This window comes from Temnothorax longispinosus, chromosome 8 (assembly GCF_030848805.1).
Source record: "Temnothorax longispinosus isolate EJ_2023e chromosome 8, Tlon_JGU_v1, whole genome shotgun sequence".
NCBI lineage: Eukaryota > Metazoa > Arthropoda > Insecta > Hymenoptera > Formicidae > Temnothorax > Temnothorax longispinosus.
Genome location: NC_092365.1, coordinates 21427795 through 21440930, shown reverse-complemented (window position 1 = coordinate 21440930; position 13136 = coordinate 21427795). Strand labels below are relative to the sequence as shown.

Sequence of the window (13136 nt, the reverse complement as noted above, 5' to 3'; positions counted from 1 at the left end):
TTCGGGAAGCGCGCTATCAGCACTGTTGTATTATTCTATCCTTGTTTTACATCTAATAAACAATAAAGATAAAATAACACAATAGCGCTGATAGCGCACTCCCCGAACGCACCTATCATAGTAACAGTTAAAATATACGTGCATGACAAGATAAAGTAGATAAAATAGTTCTGGTACTTCTATATTAATAACACAGCATAACAAGACAATGAAACACGTCGAGACGTTTTGAGGCCACATCGAAATCACACGAAGAATGATAATAAGTAAGTATAGTCAGCCCCACTCCTGTCATAGAATAAAATCAACACTTCTTTTCTGTAAATTTTAACGCATTTAATAATAAAATACGTGCAAATTGTGTTACTTTAACATATTTTTTTAAATTATTTTAATAACTTTACATTTTATATTTGTTAAATTCAATTAACGTAGCATGTGTTTTTACACATGAATGTGTTGATTTTTTATATACTTAACATACAAAAACTTTAACCAGCAAATTTTTTTTACAAAAGTACACAAATTCCAATTGTGTAGTCATCGTGGTTCTCATTGAAGTAACCAAAGGAAATGACACTCCCTTCAAGCAATTGCAGCAGCTTTAATGCCGCGATATTATTATCTAATGTCCGTTAACTATATTAATTAATCAAAAGCAAATTAAAAATGCAAATTTGTGCCTGTACATTAGTGAACTAACACAGAGCTGACAAGTTCGATTTTTCCGTAGATGACAAAAAAAGGTACTGCATATGTTACCATAAGTTAATACACTATAACGTACACTTCCTGCCTTGTAAATAATTCATATAGTATAAGGTAATCCATGTTAATAGTTTCGTCAGAATAATGCTGTAATTTTGTATCCAATATGATTCTGTATGTAGAAAAGAGCGCATGGTCCGCTTTTTCTATCGTTGGCCGAGATCGCCATTTCGTAACATGATCATCGGTTAATCGGCTTAAAAGCGGAAGGTCAAACGTAATTAAAGTCAACCGACGCGTTAAAGCCGCCCATTCTATTTTATCTTTCTCTACAAATCACCATTCGCGTGTTTTATTAGTGCTAGTTTATCTTTGCAAATATACTTGCACGTATAATTATATTTACATTACATAATTATCTATTTGCATATCGTATGTGCATATTGCAATGCTATATGAACTTTTCTTCTCCAATTTCCCACATTTTCGCAAATTAGCGTAACTTAAAAAAATCATACATGTTGTAGAAACTGAAATGTGTCTTTGTAGAAGAATATAATTTTATAATCTTATCAAAAGAGATTTAAAACAAAACTCAAACTTTTGATATACAAAACACCTAACATACGCAACGACTAAATACATTATATAATTACTCATTTACATTTACGTGTCCGTGATAAGTATAGTATAGGCGCCTGTAGCATTTATTTGCAGAATAATTAATAATGCAATGCATTATTATCTTTCTCACAAAGCCTACTTCCAGGTAAACGTAAATTCTTTGACACCGACGAATTTACAGATTCGTCATGTCTTGACTCACGGTAGTCTTCCGAAAGCCGCGTGTCGTCAATTAAGATTGAGAATTTATCACGCGCCCGCACATAAAGATAAGATAGATCGTAATTTGCGACCCCCGAAGCACCATAAGACAAACAGTGAGTAACGACTTTATGTGCTAAGGAATTTGGAATTTCACTTCGCATCGTACACTGGAATAATTTACATACTAAACAGACTGTCTGCTACATTCGATCAGCAATATGCAATTCGTTCGCCTGACGGGTCGGTTTACGTGATAATGCATGGTCACTTTGTGACTTTCACGGAAGTTGGGCAGAAGCTGCAATAATCCATGCATTTTTGTTGTCGATATTTGCGATTGAAAATCGCGGATGAGCTCGTAAAAATATATACAGTCTTGTTATCATCGCTTTTGTTTACTGAATCGTGATAATACAGGACACCTGCGATGTACAAAACATAAGGCCCGATACCGATTTTGGCATTGTTCCTACGATGGCGCTCGGGAAAGGTGAATTTGCGAAGAGATCCGATAATGGAACAATTCCGAGCGGAAAGATACCGACGAAAATGGAACGTACGTATTATAGGATGAGATCTGACATCTTACTATTTGTTATTTTTCCCCCATATATATGTCATTATAATCGTCGTCTAAAAAGGGTTCTGAATTTCGATATACATTGATCTTTTTTGATCGCCGATTGCATTCCATCAAAATGTCATTCTGTCCAAAAAATCTCGCGGTACTAGACCGAGTATAGCAATATGATCCGAACTGGTAAACTATGCGCGGCGGTCAAATCAGTATGCATTAGGCATTAATTTTCGAGTAGAATCCTGATTTTAATCTCGATTCGGTTAATGCAAAAATTCCATGCGACACGCGAGTGTGCGTTCAACCTGCGTCAGAAAGAGACAAACAACATGCCTCGACGACATTCGAATTTCTCAACTGTCTTTTTTATATCGTGCAGGACCTTTGCGCAAAAATGAGGCTATTATAAATGTGCAAGTCCGTGGAATGCAGTCCGTGCAAATTTTGCGGACCAAACAAATGTGCCGCCGCGCTATCTGGCAGACCACTTGCGAGCGTTTGAAAAGAAACACCGTAGAGTTTTTCTTATATATCTAATGAGCCCGGAATGATATATATATATTCACGTGTTCTCGCGTGGGTGTGGATGTGGGAGATAGCTTTTTCTCGTTGATACGCGAGAAAATTATATAGGTTCGTTTAGGAACCTGTTTCGCCCCACCGCGTAACGCGATGGACGCCTGTCGTCGTCGGCATCGTCACCGTCTTCTTCGCACTTCTTTCGTCTCGACGATACTTTTGTAGCGAATCCAACGAGCGAAATCAGTTTAACGGTTGTCGCTCACCACTGTGCATGTGCAACTGAAGAAACATCCCTCTTTAGGGTGGTGCACGCGCGACGACGACGCTAGGATCGCCGATTAAGAGTTGCTGCTGGTGCATCGCGAATTTATTTTACTGCGTTCCCGATCCCTGCGTATCTCACTCTCGAAATCCTTCGACGACGATAGAAAAAGATATCTTTAATGAAACCTAAAGGCAAGTTACCGCCAACTCTCCATCATGAGATTTTTGCAAGTTTTATTATTTATTTTTGTATTTTTGAACTCTTAGATAATCTTCTAGAAATGTTTTTGTGTGATATTATTATCAAATATATGTAGATTATAAGAAATATATAATAGTATAAGAAAAAAAATATGTATAAATTTGAATACACTGTATAAAAAATGTACACATATATACGTACACTCAAATGCCAGAAAAACTGAGATATTTTTGTCTAGTAATATACGTAGGCCCTTCTTTTGATCGGATTACCGCAGCAACACGACAACACGACGATACGACAATTGCAGAGAAATCTGTCTATATATGTACTTTAATTACGGAAGATACCATTGAAAATGCGCGCACATGTGATGGCATGTACTGAGAATGGAAGCGACTCTCAATTTTTCTAATGAGTGTATATACATATATTTGTATTTATTACACAGCATATTCAAACTTTTAGCAAGGTGCCAAAAAATGGTGTCTTTAATTTAGCATATCTATCTTTATTTATTACTATACCTATGTCTAACATTATCTTTCATTTAATATTAAATACATCATACATTTAATATTAAAATATTTTTATTTTTATATTAAATTCATCGCGCGTATATTTATTGATGTGACGTGGCGGACGGTAAGTTTCTCCTTTCATTAATATTATTTATCGTTATTAAATAATGCCTAAATGAGTCACTCTCGATAAATATTATTTGACAAGATATCAGAGTATCGTATATTAAATTTAAAAACATTTGCATGTATGGTTTTAAAACAATTTTTCTTTTACGGAATTCACAGTTGTAATTTTCTTATAAATTATAAATTAATTGAATTCACAATTTATGGAGAGAACAAAGATTGATTTTTATAAAATTTAATTATTCTACTTATTATATTAATAATTTTGTAGTTTGTAAGTGAACCACTTACAAACATATTTCTCCGCATTTTGTACCATTTTCTTGTTTGGATATCTATTTTATTACAAAAGTTTCTCGATTTCTTTAACTGCGTATATAATTATATCGCTTAACTGTCTGTTGTTTGAAAAAAAATTTACGAATGCAAGTTAGCGAATCATAAATACAAGTATATGTAATACGTAATGACCTTCTGCGTCAATATCTCACAATATTTCTTCAACTGTGTGTAAATGGAACAGTTGATCGGAAATCGATCAAATGTAATCCATTAATCACGATCGCTTAATATACGATAATATGCATAATGTCGAAGTAAGAATTACATGCTTGTATTAATATTTATTTCCATATTTACGTAAAATTATTTTTAGTATAGTTTTTACAAAAAATTGAGCTTTTATCTTTAAATAAATTTTGAAAATTTTTGCAGTATATATAAATATATACAATATACATATATAAAAGCTACATATGTCATTATATCGTACGTATTATCATATACATATATGAGAAAATTAAGATAAATAATTTAAATTATAATCAAATTATGTATTGGCTGCATTGCAGTGCCGTGATGAATGATATGTCAAATATTTACAAACAAATTACTCAATCTTTGTTTAATCAGTAATTTAAACTGCAGAAAAGATTAAATTACACAAAAGTGCAGTGCAGTTTTTAAAAAATAAGACATTTTTACTGTTTTGAGTTGTTCTATTAAAAGGATTAATATATTACAATGTTTTTATCAAAGCAAAATTAAAATGTCATCCTATGTCTTTTTTTGCAAATTCTACGATATTATTATTATAACCGACGCTAATTTTTAAAATAATTGAATTAGAGATATTATAACAAGTATTTATATTATTATAACAAATCAATTTTTTTTGTTTAAACCAACATTCTTTGTTTTATTGGAAAGGTGGCCGTTTGATTTTCACTTTTTCAAAATTTACAAATATATTTACAAATATTTTAATTATTTTGAAAAGAAGAAAACAAGAAGTATTAGCAGAATAAATAAAATAAATAAAAATATTACAAATTATTAAAAGTTGTTACTAAATTATCATAACATTACAAAATTATTTTAAATAATTATTTAATTATATACTAAATTACATACAATACATACATGATCAAAAATTATACATACAATTGCCTTACAGTTTTAAACGCTGTTCATTATCGTTAATGTCTGTTTTACGTTATGTAAGCAAACGCGTTAAGAATTTAATTATAATACTTTACAGAATGCAAATTTCTAGTTGCAAACAGCGCAATGTAGGGTTAACTTCTGTAAGCCTTTGTCTCTCTTTCTCTTTCATATGTATGTATAGAATACAAAAAAATAAAACATTAGGAATTGTATAATGCACACATTAAAAATTATTAAAGTAGGCTTGCTGGCTGTAATTGATTGTAATGTTTAGCGTTATAGGCGTGGTTTACAAATGTTCCACTTTTTTATCTTCTAAGAAATTAGCATTTATAAAGAACAGGTCGAGAGAAATAGAATTGCTACGTAAAATGAATCTAATATGCCTGGTATGATTAACGGTTTCTCTTTCCATTTTTTCATTTTCTATTTTTTAAATCTCTTTCTACTTCAATTTTGCTTCTCTTCTATTCTATATTTCAGCACAATATCAAGGTATTCCACACGCATTAACATTTGCATCACTGAAAATGTCAAAAATGTCAAAATGTCAAAATGTCAAATCACATAAATATTTAAAAATATTCGCGAAATTTTAGTACAGTTAAATACACGTGTATTTCATGTGTCTTGGCGCGAGACAGATGAAAATGTTTAGCTTAAACAAATCCAAGTGATAAAAAAAAATACATAAACTTAGCGTTGATTTGTCGCGTGTTTAACATACCGTCATGCGTTTAAGCAATACCTAAATGATAATAAAGGAATGTGTATGTTGCATCACCGCGTTAGATTATCTCAAATGCAAGTGCATTGTTTCATCATTATTTGGATACTACAGAAAGGTGCTTTAACGAGCTTGTTAAATTATATTATTGATCAAAACATTATAGCTCTATAACTCGCAATTTATTATTAATTACACAAATAAATATCTCAAAAAACTTAAAATTTTATTTTATCATATTTTTTGAGAAAGCATTTTTTTATGCAATTAAGTAAACTCAAAGGGAATCTGCAGTCTTCAATTAATTTCACCAATAAGGTATCGAAAAATTCGCTGAGTTTGAGAACGCTTGTAAACATACACTTCAGATAATTCTTGTGTGGATATTTTGGACAGCATATTAGAACGAACATTGTCAATAAATCGTTAGTCGGGTACGATCCGTATTCGTTGATTGATGTTATCTTTCGGTCTTTCCGATCCGTGCATAATTCTCAACTTCGAGATAATGGCATCGCGATTACGAATTATCATGCAAATTTAAAGTGTGTCTAACAAATTGCATTAGCATTTTATACTAAACTTGTGACGTTTCCTGCAAAGCAAGTTTTATGAAATTAGTGTAGTCTCACGCGAAACGATTATTATAATTATCTCTCGCTTCGTATCTTTTCGCGTGTTGCTGAAGAAGATTTGTGTTTACATTATCTGTGCAACTTGCAGTTGCATAACGACTTTAAAAAATACAAATTTAATTATATCAAGTATTTCGCGCAGTTACGGTGTAAAGTATAGAAAATACAATTACTTGACGTGTTCTATGAGATATCTATCTTTTACAGTTAATTACAGTTAATTACGTATTTATAAATTATAGTGACAACGCATTTGTAAATAAAAATAAGTTGTATAGTGATATTATCGTTGTATATAGTGCTGAATAAAACTGACACATCTGCGAAGATAGTATATATTCTGTTTTGGTAACATTAACGGCATTTCTCAAGCGTCGTGGCAATATTGACTGTTTCTCGCAATAAGTTCGTACCTTCGTACAACGAACATCGATTATACGTGCGTAGTTAGTGCAAATGTAGCCGTGTTTGACGATAGGTCAGAAAAATGGTTTTTAGACGCTTTCTTGATTTACTTACGACGTATAGATCGTATAGATACAGACGTATGCGTTGTATATCAGGTATTAATTCAGTTTTAATTATGTAACTCTAAAGCAACTATGTTATCGGGATTTATAACTAATCGCTGTTTTCGCTTCTAGGTGAGGAAGTAAGGTCTGAGGATTCAGGTCCCGCAGACTTTGAACGGGCAATTGTTTCAGCAGGTAAATAAAAATAAATAATATATACAAATTATTATTGTGTTATGTTTATAAGTCTCGTATTACTTATTTAACACACGTTTATCGCCACATGGAATAATTTGTTTAATATTGTCATTCTATTTTGTCTTCAAGAAGAACAGTAGTGATGTATGCTTAACTAACTTTTTAACAAATATTTATAATAAATAAAAACAAAAGTCTGATTGAATTTCTGCTGACACACTACATGTGCACGTGACTGTCTAAATATTATTCGTTCCATGACAGTGCGACATATCAATATATCCACGGTGATGACCCTCACGACGTTGAACATGTTAATAGAGAATGTGATACATTGAAAACAGAACTGATTTAATACACACATTAAAATATTTTTATCTGCGTACCAGGATATGGAAAATTTAATTATTTGCTACTGCTGGCGGTACTGCCGGCCAGTTTCTCCAGTATCTTCTCGTCGTCGGCGATGTCCTACGTGCTACCATCCGCCGAATGTGATCTCCAGCTGACGATGTTCGACAAGGGGCTGCTGAATTCGATGGCGTTCGTAGGTAGTATCTCGATCCGTCTAACAATTGCATAACAACGCTTTATTACAGGTGCCAGAGAGCTCAATGAGAGCCCTGGAGCGCCTAGAGCTTGGCACACTTAGAGTCTCTATGATTATCGTGCGGTGTACACTACCGGTTCGTTGTAGGCAATAGTGAGAGCAAACGCGAACTCACGGTAAATACCGTATCATTTTATTTTTTGTCGCATGCGAATTCCGACCGACCGATTATATTTCGGCCGGCCGTTTTCAACGATCGCTTTCGGTCTCCGCGAGCAACTAGTGGCAGATTAATCTATAGTCTCTATATAGAGACCCATTATAAGGTACAGACATCACGGGGCTCTCCTCGCAACTGGCAATGGCATTGAAATAACTTTGAATCAATTATAGACATTTGCAATTTTCCATCGTTACGTGTCTTGTTAATTTAAAACTAATAGTAAGATAACGTTATTTTTCATTACGATAAGTTTATTAAACACGCAATAAAGTTTATGAATTATTTTTAATAAAGTAAACATAACTATATTTTTATATTTTATCAAAAAATTGTACAGGTTCTTATTTGCACGACTAGTCACTAAAGAAAAAAAAACAGGATATTCAAATATTTAGTTTGGATTTTCAAGAAACCAAAAAATGTAAAAAACAGTTTAAATATTAATTTAGTATCACGCTTAAAGGTAAAGGTTGGATAAAAAACCAACAATGAAAGAACAGTTACATTTGCATTATGTAAATTTTCATCTTGTCTCTCGATTCTGACTAGAGTTGATTTCTCGCGACACAGAAAGTAGGCGTATTTATCTTTGATAATTTCGGCTAAAATCCTTTAATTTTCACAATCTAGTTAGGAGGCCCCTAGGCGCGTATCTGTCGAATAATGCAGCATTGATCTTATCGTAAATTCATGACATATCGCAAATGCAGGAACAAAATTAATTCAGAACGCAAACGATTTATTTTGGCAGCATACTGTTTCTCATCCTTTTTCATTTTAATATCGCAAGTCCTGGTGGGAAAATCCAGGTATGAAGGTAGAATCGGCTGATCGGTTGGTTTGTTTTCAGGAATGATCTGTACGGTGTTTTTCTGGGGTTACGTGACCGACATGTTCGGCCGTAAGAAAATAATGTTCTACGGTTACCTGCTTACCGGTCTACTAAGCGTAGCAACGTGTTTCTCGCACAGATCTTGGCTTTTAATAACGTTCAAATTTTTTGACGGCATGATGTAAGTGAGAATTGCCAGTCGGTGCGGTATGACATCACTGAATATTTTTTTGAATATTTTATTATATATAAATATTACGTAAGAGTTGACATCGCGATCGACAAATTGCAGCATATCTGGCCCGTACGCGGCGCTTATGTCGTACTTGGCGGAAATACACAATGAGGCACATCGATCGAGGTCGTACATGTGGCTTGGCGTGTTCTTCTCACTCGGAAACATTTCCCTGCCATGTAAGTGCAGCCTTGACACAATCTTATCTACAGATCGACGGGGGGTTAAATTATAAAGCGCCGATTTTTAAGCCGGTAATGCGTGCAATGCAATGGTGCAATATACATATTGCTGCATTGTGTGAAACTCGCTGGGAACAAGAAGAGTTAAAGTTGATTTAGAGATTTAAAATAAAAGCGTGGAAAAGAGGGCGCGCAATATTTTATTTTATTCAGATACGTACATTACATACACATTTTATGGCAAATAAACTTGAATACAGTTAAATTTGATTTTTACTTTTTAACTCGCAGGTATAGCATGGCTTATAATACCTCAAAAGTGGTACATCACATTTTTAAGCGAAACAAAGATCGAGATAAATTCCTGGAGAGTGTTCTTAGCCATTTGTTCACTACCCGAGTTCCTAGCGTGCATCGCTCTTTTCGCTTTCCCAGAGAGTCCGCGTTTCCTTATTCTGAAGGGTCGGCACGACGAGGCATTGAGTGTCTTCAAGAAAATCTACTCGCTCAACACTGGAAAGGATCCTGACACGTACCCGGTAATATGCGTATAAATGACGATATTATATTCAAAGATAATAAGCAATATATTTATTTGAAATAATTAAGATTTTAATCTACAACTGTTGTAGATTAAATTGCTTGATCTGTTAACACAAATAACTTTCAATTAAGTCGCGCAAATAAAATTCAATTGTAAAAACATGATGCCTTATCGAGTCATTTCGACAATGTTTTAAAATACGCACGATAGCTGCGTACAGCGTGATTACAAAATCATTATATTTATTTAAATACATTATTTGTTTTATTGCATTAACTTTAATAATTTTAATAACTTTATGTATATATACAAAATTGATTAGTAACAAGATAAATCAATACAATAAGTATGAAAGGTGTACATATAAAAGATAAGGCTAATGCCTATTTATATAAAAAAAGATATGTTATTCGGAACATAAAATAAACAGAATAAAAAGTTGGACACGGTAAACAGAACGCAAAGATAAAAGTGTAGAACAAAGCATAAAACAAGTAAGGCATAAACGAAACCTAAACTAAAACATATATATGTAAAAGAACGCGTAATAAAATTGTAAGAAATGAGAATTTGATAAATCGAGCGGCTGTAGAACGGAAGGAACAGTTAATGTGGTAATAATAATAATACGGTTGTTTTATTATTAATTGATAGATAAAGAGTCTGGAAAATGAATATTCAGTTGAATCATGCGGGGAACGTATACAGGACAAGCTGAAAAACTGTTGGAAGAGAATAAAGCCACTTTTTTTGCGATCCAATATCTTCAGATTGATACTTATATCGATGGTACAACTTGGAGCAACGATAGGGTCAGTTTAACCAACCTTTCTTTTCCCTTTTCTGTCTTCAATTTTAATTTAAAAAAAAATGGAGTTACCAAAATAAATGAAACTTCGAGAGTTCAATTAATGCCGATTGCAGGTCAAACTCACTCCGGCTTTGGCTGCCGCAGCTGTTCGCGATGATCGAGAGTTACAAAAGTACTCTCATGAAGGACGACAGTCAGGTGTCGGGTTTGCAGCCTACATTCTGTTACATGCTAGGCCAGGAAAAGTCGCATTATAATTCTACGCAGTATATCAACGAGATGATGCATAACTCTACAACGATATGCGTTCCGGTAAGTCAGCTAATTCGTAAATTTTGATCGCAACGCAGGAAACGAAATATAAATCCTGGAAGTGACATGCACGTCAATTTCAGGCGGAGCTGAATTCTAGAGTCTTCATCAATTCGATCGTCATTGCTGTGACGAGCGTTATCGGTTATACTATAGCTGGTTCTTTGATTACTGTTGTAGGAAAGAGGAAGCTAATGGGTAAGACGATGAAGTAATTTGGTAGAGTGAAGAAATATCGACTTTATTTATAAAATACATTGCGAATAATAATATTGAACAATATTATACAATACTATAATTTTATTATAATTATCCTATATTTTATTATATAATTTTATTATTAATTTTATTATAATTATTTATACACTATTATCTGTAATTGTTATAATTATTTGATTTCTGTGCAGCGATTTGTTTCGTCGTCGCTGCTGCTTGTTGCGCTTCACTGTATTGGGCTGAAGATACTAACGGTATCCTCGGATTGTCCTCGGTGTTTGTCGCTATGACGAGTATAGGCGGTGCGACTGTCATCAATGTTATTGTTGATAATTTTCCTACATATCTAAGGTACGGAAATTTATTCTTAATTACATATCATTGTTCCAGGTAGAAATGATTAGTCGAATCGACATCAACTTGACGTCGATGTGTCGATGAATGGTCGATATCGAATATTGATTGATATTTTGGTCATCTTTGACCTCATCATGATATATGTTAATTGAGTAATTACGAATATTTCTATAAGATTTCTATTTTTTGACAAATTCGGCATCAAATACATAAATGTATTGTGTACTTCCCGATTTTGTACTGATTTGATATAGAATTAGCCAAAAGACAAGAGAAATCTCGCAAAAATATTCGCAATATTGCTCCGATTAACATAACATTATATAAAAACAAACGTCGATTCGACCAATCATTTCTGTCTGGGATATTACATTATATTTTATTGTTTACCCTATTATCGATCTATCTAATATCAATATGTTTTCTTATTCTAGAACTATGGCGGTTAGCACAACTATGATGATGGGAAGAATTGGCGCAGTAATCGGCAATTTACTATTTCCCGTTTTATTTAATCTATCGTGTTTAGGACCATTCGTTATGATCGGCTCAGCCTCTTTAGGTAAAAACAACATTAATTGTATGTTAAATGCATATTAAATTACATCTTTATCTCTACATTGAATATAACTTTTTACGTATGTATAAAAATGTTTCTTAAACATTTCTGCTTATTTTACAGTGTCTGCACTTCTGGTTGTTATTCTCCCCCGAAAACCGACGCAAGGTGACAAACCGAAGGATATTGTTTGACCTTTCTGCAGATATGTTCCACGATGATTTTGTAATTTGTTTTATTATTTGTCGAAAAATCGACATGTAAATAGCTTTCCGTCTATATTATATGCACTTTAATAATCGCCGTCGCCGTTTTATATCCGCGCAATATCTTTCATTATGTAAATACGCACGCTCATCTAGTAAATAAGGCTGTGTATTCTCGTTCCCACCTAGTATATTCTATATACATGTATATAGAATAAATGAATTGTACGGTCGCGCAATGTGTGTGTGTGTGTGTTCGACATACGTATGAGGGAAACGTATTTTAAGTACGTCCCGCAACTGCGATGTTTAAAGTCGTAAAAAAATATTTGTCATCGATTATTCTAATCATATTTATCACAATCTATTGTTATAAGCATAACAACAACAAGGAAAATATAATTATGATGCAACGCAGAAAATGTAATAAAAAAATAATTTTATTACTATAACGCCTAATTCTTCACCCCTTCTATATGCAACGCGTGCGACGCAAAAGAACGTAACAAGAAACCGCTGGCTGTTCTTTGGAGTACGTGGAGACGTCTCTAGAGAAAAGCGTCAGCGTCAGCGTAGCCAACGTATCTTTTTCGTAGGATCTTTTTCGCTTCATTCGACTACGTTAACACGTAAAATCATCGTTGAGAAAAACGCCCGTGTAAATGAATCACAAAATCGTCAGTTGGGCGCCTTTCGGTGCTCATAATTTCTATACCCCTTCCTCGCAATTCGATGTATTTTAAGTTTGACCGTATTCTCACGGTAATACAGTGACTGTATTACAGTATTAGTAGCTGGGACCGGTTCTCGGTTGGACTGCCGCGATTGTGCGCAGCATGT

At 33.5% G+C, this 13136-nt stretch overlaps 1 protein-coding gene across 4 annotated transcripts; it reads left to right on the top strand.

Moving 5' to 3' along the window:
- The first annotated feature begins 1995 nt into the window (after positions 1 to 1995).
- LOC139817283 (synaptic vesicle glycoprotein 2B) lies at positions 1996 to 12742 on the top strand. Of its 4 annotated transcripts, none has more exons than XM_071785244.1 (12): positions 1996 to 2092; positions 7204 to 7266; positions 7659 to 7820; positions 8893 to 9055; positions 9167 to 9288; positions 9583 to 9830; positions 10490 to 10647; positions 10760 to 10958; positions 11042 to 11156; positions 11366 to 11525; positions 11966 to 12093; positions 12214 to 12742. In XM_071785244.1, exons 1-12 carry the CDS (start codon positions 2011 to 2013, stop codon positions 12282 to 12284), a joined length of 1671 nt encoding a protein of 556 aa, XP_071641345.1. In that variant the 5' UTR covers positions 1996 to 2010; the 3' UTR covers positions 12285 to 12742. The 4 variants fall into 4 exon arrangements, with proteins under 4 accessions (XP_071641345.1, XP_071641347.1, XP_071641346.1 ...); XM_071785246.1 differs by lacking the exon at positions 1996 to 2092 and adding an exon at positions 2662 to 3091; XM_071785245.1 differs by lacking the exon at positions 1996 to 2092 and adding an exon at positions 5184 to 7122.
- The last annotated feature ends 394 nt before the right edge of the window (positions 12743 to 13136 follow it).